Genomic DNA, 25,513 nt, shown 5'->3' on the forward strand with positions numbered 1-25,513 from the left:
CTGCAATAAAGACCCGAATATACCTTCTGCAGATTTACAATTTACATCAAAATGACAATCCTAATACTTATTTGTTCTATAGAGCCTGGAAATATTTATGTCTTTGATTTATTTCAGGATTCTACCGGGTTAAACTAATACAATTACACAAGCTTGTTGTATTTTTCTAGCCTGACAGCCTTTTTCATTAGTTAAATTCAAGGTTGTTGCCAAACTATTGTCAGATTATGTAACTTCTGTTTTTGACATTGTTCCTTGTTGATATTAATGGTTGCTAGGTGATCATCTATTGCATGATATCACCATCTTCCGTACAGATTTATACCTGCAGTAAATGGATTAATTCATATTTAATGTTGTACTTCCCTCTTAATACTTGTATTCCACTACATATCGGAATCGAATATACTACTTTTTACACCACTACATTTATATTTACTTTTCAGGTTAATGTTTTAGAAACCACACCTTAAATATAAATATAACAATATATTAAATCTAATGCATTATAATATAAAATGTGGTTAAAAGGAACTCTCCTACAATATTATAATTATGTAGTACTGACAGAATTCTAAGATTGTTAAGTTGTTCCAAAAGAATGCTAATTTTAAAATACTATGTAAAGTCCTGCAATGAAAACCCTAAAAGTACACAGTTTTTCAAATAAAAAATGCATTTGGTTGATGTCTTAATATATACAGTATGGATATACAAATGTTTTCATACTGATGCATCAATGTTTGAGTAGAACATTACTTAAATGTATAAAGTAGCAGGAAATGGAAATGCCAAGAAAGTACAATGCAGTACAAACAGTACATTATTGAGTAAATGTAAAACTTTACTTTCAACTTTGCTGCTTATGTACTTTTGCAAAAGTAATACTTGAAATGCATGACTTTAATCAACATTTTGTATATTAATGTTATAATAAACTGCCATTACTTATATATTTGGTATTTCTACTTGTACTACTGTAAACAAAGGTTTTACCCCTCCACTTTCTTTATTAGGTGTATATTCTTCACAGAGCAGAGGTTTCATGTGAGTTCGTGTTAATTCAGGGCAACATGTGATAGACATGCGCACAGCTGATGGAAGAGGCACATCTGCAGTGACGTCACCCCTCCTGAAAAAGCTGCAAATTTGAAGCTGCAGTCCGGACTGGGAGCCGGTCTCTTGCAATGTAGTAAGGAGGAGCAGCTCCAAGGCAACTTTTTGCTGGTGTTTGCATGCACTTTTCTTAAATCCAGTGTGCTGTGGCGGTCTCTGAGGTGGCAGGACACCCTCTGCAACCTCATCTCACTTTTTAAGCCACTCTGAGCCACCACCAAGTACACAAAGTCTAGATTATAAAGACGATAGGCTGCAAATAGACCCTTCTGCTGGAGGAAATCCAAGACTTTGATATAACTGCTCTCTTTTTGGGGGACAGTGTCTGTCCTGAGATACGGTGTGAAGGGGAAACTCACACTAGAGTTTTAGAGGATGGTAGAGCCCACAGGGAGATGAAAAGAGGAGATCAGCAGAGGTTTGTGAGCGGAACTTCAGAGCTGCAGAAGCCTTTTGTCCTGAGCTCTGCCTGCACAGTTGGACCGGAGCTGACAATGAAGATGAGCATGGTAACTATTTGTTAACACTCCCCTGTCTGTTGAGTAACTGCCCGGTTAGTTTTGTCGGAGCAGATTCGTGTGAGCATTTAAATCCTCTCAGGGAAGCAGACTGTGTTTACAAAGCAGCATTTAGACAGCTGCACTGCTTAACTTGGCACTGCGAGTTCACTGCATTTTTTGCGTGTACAATTTGCACTTCAGGAAACATTTACGCACTGGATCTACATGTAAGTATTGCAGCGTTTCAGGTCCACATCTGCAATAAGTAGCTTTTTGAAGCCTTTTGCAACAACACCAAGACGTTTCAAAGCGATGTCAGGTGGTTTATTTTGATTTGCAGACGCTTCTGGAGGGTTGTGTTTGAGGTCCCGGTGTATGTATGCGGGCCCGCTGCCAACTGTCTGGGTCAGGGTGGCCAAGAAAGTAGCGCTGTCTGTCTGGAGGGCTGCAGCCTGGAGAGGTCCACACAGAAACCCCGGATCTCCAGAGGCTTGTCATCCGTGTCTGGAACATAGGTCTGGAGTCACTTCTCTCACCTGAACCCGCTGACGTTTGTTTATAGTAGTCTAATTTGCACATGTTGCCGTGAAGCACGTCAGTGAGTAAAAGCACAATCTGCACACATGATATCATGTCATGTCGACTAGTCGGCACCGTTGACAATGTTTTAAGATGTGTGCATCGGTTTTAATGCGGCTAGAACACTTTATATACACTGTGTACTCGTTTTAAGGCTATTAGTCATTAACCTATACATCCAGATGAATATGCAGGGACAAGGCACAGATCATGGTGCTGAAATAAGTGGTGTTTATGGCAATGTGTTCTTCAAATGGTCAAGTTAGTCGTGGTGAGTCATGAAACCAACTTAAATAAACTGTAAACTTTAATTATAAGATTTTTTTCTTGAGGCAATTATTAGTTCATTAATCAATTAGTCATATTCAAGCTAAAATCCTTGACAAAAAAGCTTCTTCCAGATTCATATATGTGATGTAAATGCTGCTTGCTGTCAATTTAAATTCAACATATTTTGAAATGTAACAGATTTTTGGACGAAGATTTGGGAAAATCTGGCAAATCTGAATTGACATTTTGTAACATTTGTACAACATTTCATCTTATCTTCAGATGAATCAATTCGGTTTTTAAAAAGTATAGAAATGATGGTGAAAAGCTTGACCCGAGTGGCAAATAGTGCAAAATCTAAGGATGTTCAATTTAAAAAAGGAACAAGCAGCATATCTTTACATTTGTAAAACACTGAAACGATAAATCAATTATTAGAAACAGTGTTGACTCATTTTCTGTAAGGAGATGAATTGATTAATCGACTCATCGTGACGGCTGTAGGAGAAGCAACAACCTGATTCCAGGAGATAATGGTGTTTTAACCTCTGATTGATTTCCTTCCCAGGAATCCAGATGGATCGGTCAAGACAAGTTTCCAATATAGAGCTTCCTGTTTGGAGTTACACCTGAGAGTGACTGTGTCTGATGGATTACTGTGTGTTCTACAAGCTGCTGACATGAATCCTGAGGCCAGAGAGATGTGGAAGTGCTCGCCTTCAGGAGAAATCTGAGACCTGGATGAGCCTGCGAGCCCCACAAGAACATTCAAGTGAAGGAGACAAACCATGGACTTGTTATGGTGTGGCATCGGACCCATCAGGTCTTTTTAACTCGTGTGTAGCACCCTCTACCCTCTACCCTCCACCCCATGTCACATCTGCCCCTGAATTATGGAAATGTTGTGGAAGACGCTGACTTGGACACTGAGCCTGGTGGTGATGGCTGCTTCTGAATTTCAAAGCATCAACAGACTGTCACACAACTCTCAAGGTATGATGTAGACAGGTGGAGAGGAGGGTGATCAATCTGCTATTGTATGTTCATTCTTCTCTTCTTCTACCGGCCTCATTAACACTGGCACTAACCCATACTACTGTGAACCATCATACACCAAAACAAATTCCTATGTCTAAACGTACCTGTCAATAAACCCGATCCTGATTCAGATTATCACATGGCTTTTTCTGTTCTCTCTCCTGTAAAAAGAGGAGTTCCTGTCCTACCTGCAGCACTACCAGTTGACTGTCCCGGTGCGGGTGGATGAGGGCGGAGAGTTCCTGAGCTACACTGTGAAGCACCACCGTCCGGGGAGACGGAGACGGGGGGCGGTGGACCCCATAATGGGACAGATGCCTGCGTTGGACCCGGACCCCCCAGAGTCCCAGCTCTTCTACAGACTGTCCGCCTACGGAAAGCACTTTCACTTAAACCTGACACTCAACCCCCAACTGGTGTCAAAACATTTCACAGTGGAGTATTGGGGCAAAGGAGGGATGGAGTGGCGTCATAACATGGTAGATAACTGTCACTATGTGGGATTCTTGCAAAATCAGCACAGCACGACCAGAGTGGCTCTCAGCAACTGCAAGGGCCTGGTGAGTACAAACTTTATTTTATTATCCCAAGTGACAGAGTTCACACCACTCACCTCAAACAAACCCCCGTCACTAATGTCAGATAATATATACCTAGCCTCTGCTGCTCTCATGTCAGCCAATCTTTCAGACGCAGTGCCAAAGGATTAGACCAATTGTAGTTTGCTTAACAGAAACTTGGCTGGCTTCCACTTGGCACACTGAGTCTGCAGGCAGCTTGGAGCGAGGTGATGCTCATGGAGGAAAAACGTCCTAGTGATCTGTTAGTGATAAGCATCAGGGCTTTTCTTTTGTATTTGTTCTTTAAATACCACCTTTTATCCTCATATTTTAAAAGCCAGCAGTTGGGAGATCACGTTTCTTAAGCTGACCCTTTTAGCGATCTGTTCAAAGATGTGTCCTGATATGACTCCATGTGTTCTGGTCAACAACAAAACTGAGCAGCTCTAACAACATATAATTATCCTGTCTGAGCTTTTAGTCCTCGCTGTGTGACTGACAGCTGCTCTTAACTAATCATGAAATTGGAAGCGTTTTAAAAGCTGTTATCCCCCCTTGGTTCAGAATAACTCTAATAAAGGGAAAATGGGCCTGGCTTCTTTTTGGCAAATGTAATCATGTGCAGAATACATTTAGTCAAATGTGTTGGCAAGATCTACACAGCGTATCATAAATTGAATTAGTGTTTTCTCTAAAGGCACCAAAAATGGACAAAACTGTGTCTGCACTCTAATGTAATCAGCTGCCTGGATAGTTAGAGATCTTGACATCACACACTGTTAAAACCCTACATCGAATGTGTGTCTGTGTGCTGATGTGATGTGTGGGTAATTGCTCTCATTGTAAGTTTTACAAAGCCAAGTTGGTGTTTCTACAAACCCACTTTGAAGGACGTCTCCCTGTTAATGCTCTAAAGGCGGTGATACACCTTTTTTCCAATGTTGGTCTTAATGTAATTAATCGTTAGGGGTTCTTAAATGTAACTGCAGTCTTGTTACTTATGTGTTGTATGTGCTTAAACGTGACTCCATGAAGAGGAGGAGAACACATGTGGGAATATGCTATTTACTCAAAAGCTATTAAAGGTCCAGTGTATATGATTTAGAGGCACCTAGAATTGAGGTTTCAGCTTGTAACAAATATCTTTCTGCTCACCCTTCCCTCTAAAGAGAGTTGGGGAAGTACTATGACTTTCAGGTAACCTAAAAACATGAAATGCCTTTGTTAGAGCCAGAACCAGTTTGTCCGTTCTGGCCTATTGTAGAAACATGGCGGTGCAAAATGGCAACTTCATGGAAGATGACTATGTAGATATGAAAGGCTCACTTTAAGTTAACACAATTCCTACTCAGGTTTTAATACACTAATGACATCATATTTACAATTATGTTATTCAATTTATGTCAATATTTCACCCTAAATGTTTTCAAATGTAAGACATTGTCCTTTAGAGCCACAGAATACATTTCAAATCTGTGGACTATGTGTTCAGACAAAAAGGGAATCGTATGGAATCACATTATATACACAAATTTGACCATTGTTGTATATAATGTGATGAAAACCTGGAAGAGTGTGAAGTTTTCACTCAAGCTGAAATTCCAAATCACTCATTTTGATTTTCTCAAAAAAGGGTGACCTGAATTTAATGGCGCCTTTCTAATGACTTGCCATTCCAATTGTATCGCCTCTAAAATGTTCATTGCGTTTTGTCAGAGAACACGGTGGAAACTGTTTTCCCTGTTTTAAAATAGGAATGCATGTATAATACAATGAAAGCATTCAAAAAGGTACAAATGTAAATAGATTTTACTTGCATTTTTCTTTCAACAGTGTTTTGCTTGTGTTTGTAACCTGTTTCTTTCACTGTTCTTTCCCCCAAACAAGCATGGTGTTATAACAACAGAGGAGGAACAGTATTTGATAGAGCCATTAAAGAACATATCCTCCGCCACCTCCGGTGAATGGAACCTGGAAGAAGCACAGCAACATGTTATTTATAAAATGTCTGCCATTCCCTCACCACAAGAGCATAGCCAGGAGTTCAGCTGTGGCATTTCAGGTTGGTGAACCTCCATCTGGGTTTGGGCTGTGTGTGGGTGGAACTGACGTAAAGGAATAACTATACATAGCAGGTTAGAGGAAGTGCTGGTTTGGTGCTAGGCCCAGGTTCTGGTAGACATGACCAGGCCTCTTGTGTGCTAAAGTTGCTCCTGGCCTGGACACCTTTCAACCTGTAGGAGAAAGTCTCATTCCAGTATTCATAAAAAGACCCTTCAGTGCTTAATTTAAAGAGTCATTGGCCCTGACTTTTAGAGAAGCAAAAATCCTATTTAAAGAACCAATAATCATGTTCAGATTCAAACAACTCCAGCACATTCTGTATCTGCTGAGATATGATGAATTGGAAGAAGAACCAGCTGGATATAGGTATCTGGGCCACGGTCTTATAAGAAACAGCAAAGGCTGTCATCGACAGGAAGCTAGCATGCCCTAACATGTACTATCTTATAGCTTTTTCCCAGAGCATCTGGGTCATAAAGCAAAGGCTTTAGCTGCTAGGTTCAAAGGGGTAGATTCCCTATGTGCATCCAGCATACACAAAACAGCTCTCGCTCAGATAATGCATTATAACTTTTTGATGTTCATAATGCACTAAAACCTGTCTTTGTCGACATGTTATCCCCAGACCTCAGTAAAAGCAGTGCACCTTGCCAGTTCAGCACACCCTCCCCTGTCCACTCGTCCCCCGCACCCCAAAACGACAGCGAGCAGTCGAACAGCAGCCACCGACAGAGGCGCTCCGTCAGCTCAGAGCGCTTCGTGGAGACGCTTGTGGTTGCCGATAAAATGATGGTCGGTTACCACGGACGCAAAGACATTGAGCACTACATCTTGTCCGTAATGAATATTGTAAGTTTGATCCTACTTTTTGGTCATTTTGTTGTTGATCAAACATTTCCTCCATTGTTACCAGTACAGATTTACCAGTGGTGGAATGTTGAGTGAAACTGGATATGGACTTTACTTAAGAACACATTTGAGCAGAATAATTTCTCCACTTTTAATTGACAGCTTTAGTTGCTTTTCAGATTAAATTTTTTTATATTCTTCCTTTCTTAGGAGTTAAAATCGGACAGCCTGTACAATGCAACAAAGACATGCAACAACACATAATAACACATATTGAAGAATTAATATCTATCCAAACACATCATATATAATAAAACACTGGCAGAAAACATTTTACTGCACATTAAGAACTTTTACTTTTGATAGTGTTAGTACAATTTTCTGTAACATCATTTTTCCTATGAAAGGTTTTGAGTTAGGGGCCTTTACCAAACATTTACTGAAGAAAAGGATCTGAATACTTCCTGCACCACTCTAGATGTCTATAGTAATGTGATACGGTGCCTGGTGGTTGATAAAGTTAGATGTTGTGTCATATGGACACAATTGTCTGACTTTGTGTCTTTTCTTCTTTTCTGGAGGTCAGGTTGCCAAACTTTACCGTGATGCCAGTCTAGGAAATGTTGTGAACATTATTGTGACCCGCTTGATTGTTCTGACTGAAGATCAGGTAAGAAAAAACTCAACGCCTGTCTCATGCCTTTACTGTTTTTCTCATTAATTCCACTTACCTTGAATCATCCATGCAGTATTATCGCAGTTAATATTACCGTGAGGCTTTTTTTTATATCGTCTGTACCTTCACCTGTAGTGAGTGTACAACTGATATGCTTAGCGTGAGTGAGCTGCAGTATTTTATGTGTTTGAAGGGGAAACCATTCACCATATGGCCACCACTTCAGATGAAAGATGTGCTCAGACATATTCCCTCAGGGAGTCTCGATTTAGGATTCTTACATGCAATGTACATGTGCTTGTATGTGTGATGGGAGTGCTTTCCTGGCATCTGTTTTTTTTCCAATGGGGTCATAGCGGCTCTGTACGTAGCATCATATCCCAAAAAACAAGTTTTAATGTAAAGTGGAGCTGCACGTTTGCCCATAAGAAGGATATTCTACTTTATATAAAAACCCAATTGAGTATTTCAGTCTTATTTTGTAATCAATCAGCTACAATTAGCACAGCTGGCAAAGCAGCAGTTTACTACAGTTGACCCATTCCATTACCACAACTTTCTCTACATCTTCTTCCCTTGATAGTCTTTTTGTGTCTCCTGTTTAAAGTGTTTATCCCACACAATATTATCAGACAGGACGCAAGACATTACAGCATTATATAAGCCAAGATGGCATGATATGAAGTAGCAGGATACAAAACCACATAATGCAATTTGATGAAGAACACAACAAAAATGATATGACACAATACAAATTGTTACTACACATACAAATATGTTACCTTACGTTACAATAAGATACTTAAATATGAAATGCGGAAACAAATTGTGGTCTATAGTATGTTTTTCTTTTGTGCTACAGAATCATGTTGCAATATACTGCATGTGTGTTGTGTTTTATTTTGCAGCCTAACCTGGAGATTAACCACCATGCGGACAAGTCTCTGGACAGTTTCTGTAAGTGGCAAAAGTCCATCCTGTCCCATCACAGCGACGGCAACAGCATTCCTGAAAACGGGATGGCCCACCATGACAACGCCGTCCTAATCACTCGGTAAGTGTAGGCTCACATCTACAGGCACGGACTAAAATTAAGCTCACATGCCAGTATAATGATCCAGCACGGATTTGTGTACTTTAAAGAGTTGTTACTTTCAGAGTAAGTAGCACTTAGTTCCTCATTTGAGCAAATAGGTTGCAGGTTATTTTCTGTGCTTTTAAAGTTGTGGAGTCACCAGCCAGATTATGTTTGTGTTTAATAAGAGATGTGGCCAGCAGTTTCAGTACTAAACCCTCCCAATGTGCAGTTCTTGTGCAAAAATGTTACCTGTAAGTGTTAAAGCTTACTGGAATAAAGTCCTGAAAATTATGAGCTGTTACAGAATAACTCTGTCATACTGCAATTTATGTTGTGGGTGTTGCCATAAAACAGCAAAACTCTGTCATTACCTGGAATAGGCTTGAACTGTTTGGCCACATTACCTAGCAACTCAAATATATCTACCCCCCACATACACAGGTTTGTCTAAAGATGGCATTTTGTGATTGACATGGGCTTACGCCAAGGTTATTGACTCTCTTGGCTTTGTACAAAACAGCCGTTCTATCATTAGTGTGCTTTTGCTTGTTTGTCTGTCAGTTGAGGTTCTCCAGCTCCTTTTGCTCCATTTTTAATGGTGTTTTTTAGCTTCACTTAGCACTTATACACCAAAGGCTGTGTAGTAGATTCACGATGTTTATCTCTTTGAGAGGTGATACATGTGTATCACTCTTTCAAGATACCAAACATCTCATTAAACCGGTCTGTAACTCATAAACCTACAAACTTATCCATTTATGTTTAACAAGGGTAAACTACATAATAAACATCCCAAACTGCGCCACCCATGATGAAATAAAGAAAACCCGCAGCAGTACCTGCAGAATTAGACATATCAATCACATATTCTGCTAGTTAGTTGTTTAAATTGCATGATGCAATTTTGGGCATGTGATAGCAAAACAAATTATGAAACAAGCCTTTTAAAGTTTGTATACCCACATTACAAGCTAGTAAATTACTACTTTAATATCTAGAAGGCAACATTATCATCACAGAAGAGGTCTGTTTCTGGAAACCTGAAAAATCTAAATTCAATAATACTTTTATTTGATCTCTGTTTTGGTCTCAAACAACAAGCTTGCTAAGTGTTGCACTGTGGATAACTTTTTCTGTCGTTTGGTGCTGAAAAGGTAACGTTTGATCAGAGTTGGTTTGCCTCAAACAGCCCCCCTGCTACTGCTGGAAAACCGATGAAAGAGAGACACGACTACATTTAGTCTCAGCCATGCTCTGTGTTTAGCGCTAATTAACAAATGTTAGCTAACATGCTAAACTAGTATGGCGAACTTTGTAAACATTACAGCTGTATAATTAGCATACTTACATTAGCATTTAGTTGCTACTAGCATCGCATTCGCAACTACTGCGATGCTAGTAGTTGCGATCACAGTTTGTCGATAACATAAACCGAGCTATATTACCAAGACTCGGTTTATGTTATCATTTATTATGTTTTAGTGAACGCATAGTAGGCTACATGTGTTTGAATATATAAAACCTCAAAACAGCAGCTTAAAATAAGGGGGACATTTAGTTTAGCTTATTCTATATCAGGGTTGCCAACTTTGGGTACCTGGCTGGAGTGAGATTTTGATATCATGGGTTTAATTACACATATGCGCACAAAATGACTGCTATCGTGTCAGCAGCGGGACCTTAGCATATACAGTATATACAATATATACAAATACACAATATTGGACACAGACTATAAAGGGCACAAAGTTTCAATCACTAATGAAAGTCAAACATGTTTGTTTCCACTGTTTTATTCTTTCACACACACATACAGGTATTGGGCCGAGCGCGACACCGTACTTCCGGTATCCGCCGTTTTACGCGAGGTGCAAGCAGCCGTACACCGTCTAGGTGTTGCTAAGCTTCCTGTACTGAATATCATAGTCTATTGCCTTAATCAATATCTAGTCAACTCTAAAATACCACATATATGCAATGGCATGATAATATTATTGTGACAAGTGGGGTATTCACCTGGTGTTTCCAGAAATTAGACGTAGATGCTGCCAAAATCGACGAAGGCCACTGTCGTTTTTCCATACATCTGCAGGCAGTCTGTAAGGGCAATCCGGCAACCCACACAGCTCTAGTTTACGCTGGTAACAACCTAAAGCACACGCCTCAAGTCCAGAGATGTAATCCGAAGACATGCAGCGATTTCTTCGGTCGTTAATTCAGAAAAAAATCCTAGTGCGCTCTGCCTGGCTACGTTAGCTAGCTGTTTATATTTGCACTTCCAGGATATTTGCACCTCCAGGAAAATGACGTATTTATATATATATGGAGCGTGTTGCATTGTGGGTAGCTCGTGACGTCACTGTGTGTGAAAGAATTGTGTGCCTGTCGCGATAAGCAAATAATTGACTTATCGTACGATAAATAAAAAGGAACTCGATACATTTCCATTTACATGAGGATGTGACTAGCAGTTTGAAAGGATGTACTTGAATTATTATTATATATTATCATTATGTCAGTGGTCTAAAATGGTCATACAACGGTGCCGACAATATTATCGTTTATCGCAATCATTTCCGGGAAAATGTATCCAACAAAATTAATTATCGTGAGAGGCCTATACATGAAACACACACACACAAACAAATTTACAGACTTACTCCAAACTGCCAAATATATTAATTAACGCACTCTCACTCTCAGGGCCTTCCCTCCCTACAGGCCAATCACGCAGGCTGCATGGGGCCCCGCCTTGCGCAGGGGGCCCCGCCCAGAGGGCCTCAGCTGCTGTGCGCAGTTCTCCGCGCAGTTCTCCGCGCACCCCCGCGAGAGTGAGAGGTGACAAGGGGAGCACGTCTGTAACCCGACACCGTTGCGATTAATCGACATCTGACCAATCACGGCTTTGATACGGCCACTAGTGCAGGTGAAGAGATGTCGGTGAAAAGACAGTTTCAGTCCGGCGCAAGCAAGAGGGAAAAAAAAAAACCATGAAGACACTAGAGCATCACTCGAAGGTGGGTTATTGTATAAGTCAAATGTACAACTTGCGAATGTTGTATAAGTCAAATTGCCAATTGCCATATTAAAACATCAGCTGCAATTCACGACATGAAGAAGGCAGTCTCTGCATAGCATATAGGCTAATGGAGATGCAGTTATTTCCAGCATTCTTTATTTAACATTCATTCAAGTAATGTATGCTTTTTATCTTCTAATGTACATGAGGAAGAGTGATAAACTGTCTGTCTAGTTGGCTTACATAACAGTTAAAGTTTACAGCCTAAAAAACATGGAGCATTTGTTCCCCTTTTATTCATTTGTATGTCAATTTGCACATTTCATGGTGATGCTCAGCCTCTCCCCTTAACTCCTAACAGTCATCATCATGTCAACCACCACACAGAGAAATACTGATAGAAATGTGTGTGTAGATGTTGATACATTGCTGACAGAGGGAACCACATTTGAATACAGATTTAAGAAATATCAGTTTTTATGTCATAAGCATGTTTTGTCTTGACTATATTACAACTATATTTATATTATTGAATTGATTAGGATTATGATTATTATTAGTAGTAGAAGTAGTTTATTTGCATTAATTATATTTTAATCTTTTTGAGGCTAGTATTTGGCAGGAAATGCAGACGTATTCACCTGTAAACGCATACTGAACGACCACGACTCACTGTATAAAAAAGTAACTGTGTTGATAATAATAATAATAAACAGGAATTATATTTGCAAAGTAGCCTACTTTTTTTTTTTTTTTTTTTTAAATCACCCGTCGGTTGTGGGGGGGGGCTCATCTCACAATGCCGCTTGGGGCCCCAAGTTGGCCAGGGGCGGCCCTGATCACTCTCATATACTCTATTTTGGCCTAGTAGAACAATAAGCAGCAGACTTTTATTTTTTTACCATTTCCACTGGATCTTAGATCTGCGCATGCGCAATACGGGTCGGCAGTTGCGGCTCCAGAGTATTTTTGTTGGGTAATCTATGGTAGGGCTATCCCATACAGTGGTGGGGCTCAAATCAGTATTTGCAATGTAGTTACATACACGCTATATCGCCCAAATTGACAGTGAAACGCCATGCGTGAGGTTTAGATTATTTCCCTGTCTCAATCCGAATTGAACTGTATGAAATAAAAAGGCACATGTGTCTTGTAGTAAATAAAAAGGGCGACCTGGAGCCAATCCTGCAATTTCCCCACAAGTGAAAGAGTTGACATGCTGAAAACCCAACCCCTGCAGGGGGGTCTGGGGGGATTCTCCCCCAGGAGATTTTTTGAAATACTAACATAAAATACACATTCTGGTACTCTCTTGAGAAGAGAAATACATATATCTATTACTACACAACATATTTAAAAACATGAATGCCATTTTAGTTTTTGGTTACTTTGTTCTGAAAGCTGAACCTGCTGCTCCTCACTGAGAGAAGAGGGAAGAGGCTGTGTGAATTACAACATTGTGGATAAGGGTGGATAGCCCTCATTGTTCTGTGTGTCAAAATGAAAGACAGCCCACACACCTATCAATCATCAAACCGTGGAGTCTTATTTCATTACGTGTTGATTTCTATCAACACGTAATGTTGTATCGATGTATATAGAGATGTACTACAGCAAAAGTATTCTCCGTCGGGACTTCCTGCAACAACACCACGCCGTTATCTTGATTCTGATTGGCCAGAAGACATGATCAAAGATGTTCTATTGAGAAGACGATCACTACCTGACAAACGTTTTCAAAACCATTTCTAGTCTAGTATTCTTGTTTTTGGCGTGAGAATAGTTTGGGCAGCGTGAGAGCGTGGGATTGATAGTGAAAGCGTGAGTCACAAGCCAGATGCGTGAGAGTTGGCAACCCTGCTATATAGGTGGCATGTTGTCAGTTTGTAAACTAATATTGCTTAAGCTAACACCAACACTGTTTTAAGGAAATGCGACTATGTGCTTCATACGTGCATTGCAGGGTTATTTCTGTATGATGAAATACTGGTAAAAGAGAGCAAAAATAAGGATAGAGATAATGAAATAAAAAGCTGTGGGGAGGAGGCAACAGCTGAGCTCAGAGATGCTAACATTGGAGATTATAAATATTATAAATAGCTGATGGTAGACAACAGGAAGCCCTCATTAACCACCATGTCTGGAGGAGCAGTCCCACATTCCGTACAAAGGTGGAATGCACCTAAAAAAGGTCCAGTATTATTTGTAAGATGGTAGATGCTTGCTGTACTCACAACGTTTATTTAATTTATACTTTTATATTATTATGATTAGCCTATTTGTTGATATTTTTAAAGTAAATATTCCACCTGCTCAAGCTTCTCTTTTGTAAGGCTTCTGTTTGTCATTGTAAACTCAATATATTTTGTGTTGGTCGGATAATGGGATAATATTATTATGATAGAGATTTAGACTTTCATTATCTGTTGTTATAACCAGACTCACAGGAAGCAAACATTGTCCCTGCAGCTATGTGTCAGAAAATTCCACTACAACTACCTCCTTGTGATCTCTGATCAATGTAGCTCTCCTGCAGAGGTGCACCAGCAGGACACACAAAACCCCTTTCATTGAGATATTTCACCGTTTTCGTCTTTAAAGTGACCTTCGTAGCAATGTTGCTTTTGTCAGTTTCTGCATCAGACAGCATTTTGAGGCTGCCTTGTTTGGAATGTGGCCTGTCGCTTTCAAAACAAAACACAGAGGGGAATTAGGGAAATAAATCAAAACAAATAGATGTCCTAAACCAGGTCACGATTGTACTTCTTTGGTTTGGAGCTGCTCCACTGGGGAGGGGGGAAGAGGGAGAGATGTTGAGAAGGGGGAGAGAAAGAGGAGTTTACAGGGAGTGAGGGGAAGGAGAATGAAATGACATGTTCTGTGCCCTTGGTTTTAATAGATTAAAAGCTTTAGGAATGATTGGATATTTCATTTGAAATGTATGATGTGGCTCAGAGTGTTCTGGCCTCTATTGGATTACCTGTATGTGAGTTACAGGGGTTAACAGTGGGGACACAGCATGAGCAAAGCCTTTCACTTTGTTCTCATTCACGTCTGAGCACTGTGTATTAGCTAAGTGGCATTTCCCTGAAGGCTAAATGCTATAGATGGAGCAGTGAACCAGGTGTTTTCTACAACTGAACCTGTCACAACTTTATTATATGCTATTGTTATGCTAAAGGCTGAGATTATATCTCGCCAGACTGTGATTACACATGGAAGGAATGGGGTGGCAAAGAGCCAGTGGAAGAAAATACTGTATATGTTGAAAACAAGTGTTGAGTTAATTTAATTGTTTGTGTTCTTTTTCTTTTGTTCACCCGCCTTTAGGTATGACATCTGCACGTACAAGAACAAACCCTGCGGTACCCTAGGTGAGTGGACTAAGGCGGAGTAACATTAATGTATATTAACATGCGTTTTCTTGCCAAATTGGTAATTTTAGCTGATGTTGACTCTATGATTCTCTGGATTAGGAGTTCAATCTTCTCCTTTCCCCCCAGAGAGGTTTTCGTTTTCACGTTCAGCCTTCAACGTGTCCTCAGACAAACCTTATTTAGCAACCTTTGCAGTCTCCTTTAGAAGAACACCAGACGGCTCCTGTGAGACATAATGAGAAGGATGTTTTCACTTGTGTTATTATAGCTCCTCCACTGGGGGTTGAGGGAGAAAGGAGAAGGTATGTGTTGGGAAACCGAGGAGGGAGACTCGAGGTGGGGGAGGAGGGATAAAGAGGAGAGTAGTGACAGAAGGAGGAGATGGAGAAGTAGAGGAGGAGTTGAAAGGAAAATGGAAGGGGAAAAGGACAATTATGGGGAGTGTTAGAGTATGCAGGAGGGAGATACAATGCGATATGCTGGTTGTGATGGTATTGGGGGTGGGAAAAAGGACAGCAAGCAGTGGCAGAGACTCCCCCCCTCCCTCCTCCACCTCTCTCTCCTCTCCAACCCCTTCACCCAGCTTCTCTCACCATCTTATCTTTGCTAAGGCCCCGCAGGCACCACAGTATATCTTGGAGGTAATATTGTGACTTCAGGGGTGGTTTGACAGATTGACCGCATTCGTCACATTCCCCGGTCGCTTTAATTGCACAGGCATCTGCTTGGCTTCCTCGTTGTCTCAACCCCCCCTCCCCTGACCCCCTCCTCCTCCCCACCTCCCCTCCTGTCCTCCCTCTCCTCTTTGGGATCATGCTCCCAGGTCAGATCGCTGGCCTTTAGGGTCGCCGTGTAATCACGGGCCTAGAGATAATGCAGAGTCCACCCCGGTGTTAAGAAAACAACTTACAATGCAGGGTGTGTGTGTTTGGCTCACCCTCTCGACACACAGACACACACACACACACACACACACACACACACACACACACACACACACACACACACACACACACACACACACACACACACACACACACACACACACACACACACACACGCACGCACGCACGCACGCACGCACGCACGCACGCACGCACGCACACACTTTACTCTCTCTCACACAAACATTCTTAAACTAATCGTAGAGTAGCCACCCTCCTTCCTTCCCTCCCTCGCCTCCTTTCTTCACCTTCAGGCTCCCTCTTTCCCTGCAGTAATGGTTTCAGTGGCCTCCTGATTTGCGAGTCTATTCTTGTTTAGCCTCTTAGTAAAGAGGAAACAAAAGCCATGCCACTTTTAGCAGGGAGGCAGGGATTTCGTGGAAACTATACCGGAAAATCTGAAGCAGCGCTGACCACCAAAACATGATTTACGCAGGTTACTCTCAAGTGCGTATGCAGGTGTGTCCCATCTATCAGTATCACACTTACACTGCAAGTTGCAACACACTGTCTGTGCATGGAAAACTAAATCCAGAGCTTCGTATGAATTGAAACGGTCACTTAGCCCTTGTTGGATTGAGCATTTCAGTTTTAGGTGAATTCGTCTAGGATAAGAGATGTCGGTCTCACCTTAAACAGGGAGGAGTGCTAAGTAAAGGCTTTTCCATCCACTTGGTTTTATGCATTTTTATAAATAAATAAAAACCTGAGTCTAGATACTGTAATAGTGGATATAAAAACGTGACTAGTAAAGTGTAGGGATTACCCAGCTTATCAGAGACACTGTTCAGAAAGAAAAGTTGTTTGTAAATGTTGTATTGCTGTGTTTTATGAGATCTGAGCATCAAAATAGAAATCCCATGAACCTCCACTGTATCGGAAAACGAGGCACGCTTTAGAATATCTTGAGCAAAGAACACTAAAACTGCCAATAAGCAAGTTTTCTAACTTATGTAAAGAATTGTTATAGTGCCTCCTCTTAACTTCAACTTCAGCTCAAACACATTTGAAAACCACTTAATTAAAATGGTCAGTCCTTCCCTCACAATATCTGCACCCCCCACAAAAACACACACAACGGCTTTGCGCTGTCATACGATCCCCTCTCCAGTCACCTGTAGATGTAATCTGTGAAGAATGGCCTCCTGTCTCCCTATCTGACCTGTCAGGTTTAGGAAAAAAGTACTTGCGACACCTGGATTGTGGAGCAGTTTCAACTCTAAACACCCTCTCCTCCTCTCCCTTTCTGTTTCCCCTCTCTCTCGTTCTCCAACTCGGGTTTAGAAATGAGGAAAACATCTATATTTTCTGACAGGTTTCTGGTGGGGCACGGTGTTGGTGAAGGGGTCCTTATATTCCCTTCCTTGGCTCGCTTTAGCCGATCCCTTGTTACATGAATGTATAAATCTAACCCATGTCTAGACATTTTCCAGCAGTTGCTGTAGGAATACAAAAAAAAAAGAAGGTCTAGCCAGTGATGCTAAACTCCCACTGGTGCACAGGAGATCGTACGTGTGGAATCCCATTTTTATGACCGTGACTCCTAAGAATGCTTTGTCTTGACCTTGTGTTTGTGTGTTTGTGTGTGTGTGTGTGTGTGTGTGTGTGTGCGTGTGTGTGTGTGTGTGTGTGTGTGTGTGTGTGTGTGTGTGTGTGTGTGTGTGTGTGTGTGTGTGTGTGTGTGTGTGTGTGTGTGTGTGTGTGTGTGTGTGTGTGTGTGTGTGTGTGTGTGTGTGTGTGTGTGTGTGTGTGTGTGTGTGTGTGTGTGTGTGTGTGTGTGTGTGTGTGTGTGTGTGTGTGTGTGTGTGTGTGTGTGTGTGTGTGTGTGTGTGTGTGTGTGTGTGTGTGTGTGTGTGTGTGTGTGTGTGTGTGTGTGTGTGTGTCCAGGCTTGGCCTCAGTGGCTGGAATGTGCGAGCCCGAGAGGAGTTGCAGCATCAATGAAGACATCGGCCTTGGTTCTGCTTTCACCATTGCGCATGAGATCGGCCACAAGTGAGTTTGAGTACTTTTAAGATCCAGGTATGAAATCTGAAATGACACGCTGATGCAAGCGGCAGTGCTGAGTCTCATGCAGGATGAAAAGAGTCGTTCTTAAAGATCCTGTGATACGGACATGACGTGAAACTGCACATTTGTAGCGAGTGTTGCACTCGGTTGCTGCATAAGGAATTTGTTCAGATCATCTTGAAACCTTTTATCACGATTGTGTGCGCTCTAATAATTGCCTTTAAGCAAACATTACTTAGTACTTGAGTGTGCCAGACCTGCATGTAGCCTTTTCTTCCCCCTGCAGACGTCTTGAACTGTATCTCCACATATTTCCTCATGCAAATGTCAGTGTCCACATACCTCTGGCTCTTTCTTCCTGAATATAAAGCAAAATAATGATGATGTATTAGTCTACGTATCCCTCTCGAGAGAGTTTAGCAAGATGGCGATTTCCTTTATTATGTCTCGAGTCTGCTTCTGTTGTGGGGCAGTTGTAAAAATAGTCTCTGCTTCGAGAGGATGTATAAAAAAACACACTGCAGCGGGGCTGATTTATTTCCAGAGTAGGGTAAAATGTCATAAACGCCAGCCTTAGAAAAACAGGTCCAGGCTGTGCAATGTGGTCGGGGTTGTTATATACATTAGACCTGCTTTGTGCTCCGGGACTGTAAGGAAAAGTAAGCTTTGACATCCTGCTAAGGAGAGACTTTCCCTCAAAAGATATCCAGACAGATAAGGTATTTTCTTTTTATATACATTTTTGAAAGGATTTATTTTCAGTGCAAAATAAATTATTGAGCAGCTTTTATAACAGACCACAAGGTCGGGAGCTGGGTCTTTGGATCTCGTCTCCTTCTCTGGTGCAGCGATTGATCTACAGCTCAGCAGAGACTCTCCCTCCCGGCCTGCTCAGACCTGCAGACGGTGATTGACATGCAGGCATCAAAGTAGTGATTAGACATTTTCATTCCTGCCGAGCTCCAGACAGGGTTTGACCTTTGACTTCTGGCTCCCCTCCGCACAGCTGTTTCAGAGCCACAGAGCTCCGTCTTTATAGCCAGGGCCACTAAGGGAGACATCATGCAGAAACAGCACCCTGAACCGTCCACCCTCATGCCATCTGTTCACCGCCAAACACAGGGTCCCTTTTAGACCCGTGGTTACTGATGATCAGCAAACCCAGCTGAACCTAATTCCACTTTTTATTTTCTGCGTCTCAGTTTTGGGATGAACCATGACGGGATCGGGAATTCCTGCGGTACCAAAGGCCACGAGACAGCCAAGCTAATGGCCGCTCATATAACAGCCAACACCAACCCTTTCTCCTGGTCCGCCTGCAGCAAAGACTACATCACCAGCTTTCTCGAGTAAGTGGATGATGGTTGCTCCCTGTGTGTGTGTGTGTGTGTGTGTGTGTGTGTGGTATCAGAAAAAGGAGCATGCCTGTTTTCCAGCTCGCTTGCAGCCGCCTCTCTCCGCAACCCGCTGCCGCCGGCTTGCGGTGACCCGCTAGGATGTCCTGTAAGCAGGGCCTTCCCCACGTTTTCACATTCATTTCATCACCAAGCCTCCTGCCAGACCTCCTTGTGGCTGTGTGTGATAACCGGGTGCCTTCCACCCCTTGCATCCTCACACCACAAGGCGGGTGATGTTGGGGCTCATGTGGTGCTCGGTGGTGATGCGGAGACCAGCTGCCTGCAACCACTACTCCGCTGTTTTGTGGATAGGTCAAAGAAAAAAAGAAGCTTAAGTGCACAAATAAACCAAATCGGAGATGTTTGGCTGAATAATAGATTTGCTGGCTGAGTTATACCAGCCTGGTATGGTAAAAACAAAAAAGCAGATGTTTTCATAGAAGGCCAAACAAAACATCTGGATCTGGCCTTCAGAGTCTGGCAGTGAACAGATATCTTTGGACATGACAGGAGTGTATTAACTGATCCCTGCTGGCCACTGGTTTATTGAGTTAAAGCTGCTTTTCGACGAGGTTTCTAAATGAGCTGCTCTAATTTCCCTGAATCTGAGCACTCTTATAACTTTGTAGGACTCGTGAAAATGGTTGCAGCAGAACCAGAAGATATGCATTCTCACTCACCCTGGTCTCACAGACACAGTCTCTAATACATTTGACTTGGGGACCGTTGTTCGCTGTGGATTGAAGAGTGGTGTTTCTGGGCAAGCTGGTCCACTGCTAACAGCTTCATTGTGTAGGAATAACAATCAGAAAGCGGTCAGGATCATTCCAGCAGAGGAGAAACATGCTGCCATTCTTCTTTATCTTGTAAGCGTGCCAGAATTAGGTCAAGGAAGCCTCCTCTTTTCAAAGTCCTCTCACTATTCACCTTGACATTAGACAGAGCCAATCAATTGGTGATCAAATGTGAATGTGTTTACAGTTTGGTGCCTTCAAGCGGACAGAACAATCATTTCAATCTGATATAACAGCTCTTAAAGAAGTGAGTTAGTTATACTGACTGCAGAGGTCAGATTTAAACAGGGATTTTATTTCTATTTATTTGGAAGTCTTTAAAAGGAACACTTCAATGTAACAGGCTTGAATCAGAGTCTCACAGCTTGGTATACTGTAAGTGCATGCATCTGTGATTGAAATTGCATTTTTTATTGCACCAACGAGCGTAGTTATTTAAGCTTTCCAGGGAGGATTTTAGATATTCGTAGCTGCTTCATACACAAAAAGATCCTCCCTTTTCCATTTTTCCGAAGGATTGGTTGGATATGCTGCAAGTCTGCGGTGTGTGTCTGTTTGTGTGTGTGTGTATTGATGTTTAGTTAGCGAGGCCTTCCAAGACGCTGATAATAGCTGTTGTGGTTGTCAAATGATGTTTCCGGATGAAAGCTGTTAGAGGAGGGTTCATGAACAACACTTGTGACAGAGATGACAGTAACATGTGCCAGTTTCCAGCCGGGACACAAAGAGGCGCTTCTCTGCTGCTGCTGCGCCGGGTTTCTGTCCAGCGCTGGCTCCAGTATACATGAGGATGACCAGAGCTAACAAAAAGAAAAAGTTGTTTTTTATTTCTTGTTTTCCCAGCAGAATAAACCTCTGCTTAGCTTATATTTATAGCCCTATAAGTATCAGACTGTTTCTTGAGTTTTTTGTATTAATTTAGTGCTTTATTGCCTTTTGCTTTTATGTTTCTCACAAAAGGGTTCTGTCTGTAAATTCCAATTATCCTCCCTTTCTCTCCCTCGATCAGAATTTTGGATATAACACACGCTTCTCCTAGCCAAGTAAACAACTTTGGCAGTCGTGCTGGCCTAGATTCACCGTCTTGCTAAAGCAATATGCGCTGCTTTGTTTGGGCCTTTTAGCAGTGGTTTATGAATGCACTCACAGTTCAGTCAAAGTTTATCCTCCTAAGTCTTTACGCCAGTTTGTTATAAATGTTAAAAGACAGGCTGTTTGGGTTTATTAAACTCTCAGAGACCACATATGATCTATTAAGTTTCATATTAGATTTATGTGGCTTGTGCCTTGTGATAATTGTTAGCTTAGTCTGATTTAATCATGCTGATGGGTGGACACACTCAGCATGGCTAATTTCTACATAAACGACCGGTGTCAGAGTTCGGGGATTGCTGATGTTCTCGCTTATTAGAGGATATTTCCGCTCAGCATAATGAATTTGGCTGAATCCACCGGACAGGAAGCCGTTACGACCATGTCAAATAATAGCTTCTATGTTTAAACTTTGACTATTTTGTCCCTTTCCAAACCAATAAATAGAGAGGCTTGCCCTTAGTGCACAGGGAGTCAGGGGCCTCAGAGACCCACTTGTGTCTCTTTCTCCATGGTGAGAGGGTCTTCCGGGGAACAAGAGCCAAGAAATGGGATTATTCTATACTGGAGGACAAAGAGGGTCAAAAAGGAATCATTAATTCTACTAAAATACTGTTTTATATTTACTACACTGGGATAAAAAAAAAAATATATATATATATGTAGAAGATCTCTTAAAAAAAAAGCTAGTGGAACAAAAACCCTGAGGTAAAGCAGAGAAGGGAACATTTGTCCTCTTAATTAGCTCTGGAAATTACATTAAAGGCTCAGTCTAGCCATGTTTAAATGGTATGTTCAGTCAAGCAGATTGATTTAATTCGATAGTTTTTAAGATAAAACCCCTAAAATGAAGACCTTCTTCCCAGGACAGCTGATGTACTGAATGTTTGTTCGTGGTGCTCAGTGTAATAAAAAAAATATTTATTTCAGAATCAGTTGCACAAAAACAACCATTGATTGAAAAACAGCTATTACTTAAAAAAATCAGCTGAGCTAGAATTGTTTGGAGAATGTACTAAGTAGTATATACTTTCAAATCTATCAGCTCGGCCATATATCACTGCAGGTATGTGGTCAAATATGTGATTCTGCAGTTTTGTGTGGACCAGCCGTTCAATGTTTAAGTTTCTGTCTTCTTCACTGCTGCATTGTGGGTCCAAGCTGCAGTCAATCATAATGCCTAGCTCTACGTTAATGTTGTCACTAGGCCCACTTTTCCTTTCGCTGGATGGGAGGCATTCCTCTGCATTGTGCAGCTGCCACATTTGGAAAGAACACAGTGTTATAGTAAATATTGTAGTAGCATTTAGCCTAGAGTGTATTCAATGACTCAGGCAGAAGCAAGCATATCTCTATTTGTTTATTGGCACTTGCCTTTGGTATGATTTGAATGTTATACAAGTGGGCTAAAGGTCAACAGATTAATACTACATTTGATTGTCTGACGTCACAGATAGGGCGATAAAAGCATACACACAGCTCAGCGTCTCATCCCAGGATTAACAGACACACAATGCAAAGAAACAACTGTGTGTGTTTATTTGTAAATTACTAAAATACAAATCAGCTAAGTGTGTTTTTTTCCCCTGCAAGTTCTTTGAGCGCACACATTTCTATCGGACAAACAGACTAAACATACTCCTAGCCCCGGACATATGTTCTCTTCCTCTCCCTGCTCTGTGCTTCTACTGACTCTGCTGTGGATTCAATATATGAATAGTGGAGCCATATAATCAGAGAAGGCTGCTCTTTAAGCTCGGTCCTCTTTGCCTGTGGTAAAATGTCTCTGCATGTGCTTTAACACTCCGTTTGATAAGGAGGTGTTGATGTGTGATATCAACATCAACTACATGTCATTTGAGATTTGAGACAGGCTACCGACAATTGTAATTTGGTGGTAAAATAAAATGAGTCGAGCAACACCAGCCAAGGTCTTAAAGAAACGAGGAGGAGGGGGGGGGCTTTAATCATTCAATCTTGGCTTTTCTAGCTCTGCCATCAGCCAAGTGTAGAAAGGTTTCTTTGTGTAAGAAACAATCCTATTGTAGGTTTGTTTTTTTGACAGCTCAGGTCGGGGGACGTGTCTGGACAATGAACCTCTGAAACGAGACTTCCTGTACCCAACAGTGGCCCCTGGGCAGGTGTACGATGCAGACGAGCAGTGTCGCTTCCAGTACGGAACCTCCTCACGCCAGTGCAAGTATGGGGTAAGAAACCAGCATCTGTCTTCTTGTCCTCCTCTTACTCACCCAAAGGATCCCTGTTTTATGTTTGAACTGCTCATTTAGTTTTTATAAGTTAACAATGTTACTTTAGCATCTCCAACACACATTGAACTTGGAAAGTAAATTGGACATAAATGAATGTATTAATCTGATATGTATATGATGTTGCAAAGGAGTTATTTTTACCTGCGTGGGAAACTGATGAACTGAAGTTAGGAGTCTTCTCAGAGGTTTGAGCAAAATGGCCAAAATATGTGTTTTTAAAACGTTCTTGTTTTTTTTTATCACTTTGAGATAAAAAACACATCTGGTATCCCATTGTGAGCTCCATTGCTTAAAAAACAAAAGCAAAGTGATGTAATGTGATCAAATGAGGTTTTACTGCCATATTCCCCTCCAATAGCTTTCTAAATGTCTATTAAAGACACTTATGAAATGGATAAAAGCGCGGCACATTTTTTTGTAAATTAAAACCAAATGCAAAACAAAAGCATCTGAAACAACAAGCTCCATTTTAATTTCTGTTATTTCTCACATGTTGAATAAGAGGTGTCTATGTGCAGCCACAGCATGTTCAGTCCTCACTGAGATGATAACAGTTTCCTTCAAGTTCATATTTGAGGTTAATGGAGGATAAACATTAGGGGAATATAATAGTTTTATTATTGTCTGACGACAAGAGCTGGTTTCGAGGTGTCTTTCCACACGTTGCCCTATTCTTCTTATTAATCTATAAACGCCCCGGACAGAGAGGTGAAGGATTGAAGTCAACACTTCTCTCATCTTTAAGTCTGTGAGGATAATGATTCACCTCCCATGCCAGAGTCATGAGAAAACCGCACTTCATAATGACACAGGCAATGAAAGATGAGAAACAGCCACACGGTCAAATAAGCGGTCAAAAGAATCCTCGAAGATTTAATGAACAATAACGTGATATTGTTTTGCGTTACGTAAATATTGGAAAAAGAGAACGTAGATTAGCTGAGATCATGAGGTTATTTCATTTCATTGAAAGACAGCAGATTATAACAGGCCCCAAATCAAGCCCCGTTATTTTGGTTTCTAAGCTCATAATTGTGGTTTTAGATCAGCATGAAAGACGAACATTTATGAGCGGATTGGATTCCGGCACGATTCCACAAACTAGATTGGAGTTTTTCATATGACAATCAGATCTATTTCATACAGCATCTGTGAAAGAGATGCCCTCTGCGACGGCTCTCAGGACAGACGTGACCACAGAAATGGATAAAAAGTCTAATGAGTGGAAGAGTCTGGTTTCTAAAGCCAAGGCTCAACTCTAACCTGCTGAACTCCACATTTAGATGGAAATATGTTGTATTTAGTTATCGTTTTGTACCGCGAAAGAAAACAGTGATGGGAAACCAGGGGAGGTTTAGTCAGAGTATATCAAAGTTTATCTTTAATATTACGATAAATAATGTCATATTGTAGTTTTAGTATTTCACTAGTAAAACATGTTGGGCTTAGACTGTTTGATAACAAAGTGATTTGTTATTTTTCTATGTCCGAACTCTGAAATGCCTGCCACAAATCTGCACCACTTTCATTTATCTTCAGGACAGGATGGGAACTCAGGGCACACATGACAAGTTACTTCACTGAGCGGTACAAAGAATGAAACCATGCATAACATTTGCATACAACAAAATATCAAGAAAAGCGCGTTAAGACTTGTTCAGGACTTGAAACTCCGAGGTTAGGACTTGGGAATTAGAATACGAATGCAAAGACTTGAGTCTTTTGTGAAAACATGGATATTTAAAATGGTTTCGGTCAGCTTGTTATACTTTTGAGTTTGACCATGACCATGTGGCTGTTTACTCAAACAATAAGATGTTGGGCTTTTTAGAGCTAATTGGTAAATGTAAGCATGCTAAACTAAGAACAGTCTGGATGTAGA

At 41.3% G+C, this 25,513-nt stretch overlaps 1 protein-coding gene across 1 annotated transcript in view; it reads left to right on the forward strand.

The window, feature by feature from the left end:
• The first annotated feature begins 3,048 nt into the window (after window positions 1-3,048).
• The window catches only part of adamts6 (ADAM metallopeptidase with thrombospondin type 1 motif, 6), a 61,976-nt gene continuing 39,511 nt past the window's right edge, over window positions 3,049-25,513 (forward strand). Inside the window, exons 1-10 of the mRNA XM_034095360.1 lie at window positions 3,049-3,458; window positions 3,675-4,063; window positions 5,951-6,125; window positions 6,753-6,976; window positions 7,563-7,646; window positions 8,561-8,706; window positions 15,080-15,123; window positions 17,958-18,063; window positions 19,281-19,427; window positions 23,427-23,568. Of these exons, the coding sequence (XP_033951251.1) occupies window positions 3,359-3,458; window positions 3,675-4,063; window positions 5,951-6,125; window positions 6,753-6,976; window positions 7,563-7,646; window positions 8,561-8,706; window positions 15,080-15,123; window positions 17,958-18,063; window positions 19,281-19,427; window positions 23,427-23,568 (1,557 nt within the window). The 5' untranslated portion in view covers window positions 3,049-3,358. The remainder of the gene's footprint in view (window positions 3,459-3,674; window positions 4,064-5,950; window positions 6,126-6,752; window positions 6,977-7,562; window positions 7,647-8,560; window positions 8,707-15,079; window positions 15,124-17,957; window positions 18,064-19,280; window positions 19,428-23,426; window positions 23,569-25,513) is intronic.

Source organism: Pseudochaenichthys georgianus, chromosome 12, assembly GCF_902827115.2.
Source record: "Pseudochaenichthys georgianus chromosome 12, fPseGeo1.2, whole genome shotgun sequence".
Classification (NCBI taxonomy): domain Eukaryota; kingdom Metazoa; phylum Chordata; class Actinopteri; order Perciformes; family Channichthyidae; genus Pseudochaenichthys; species Pseudochaenichthys georgianus.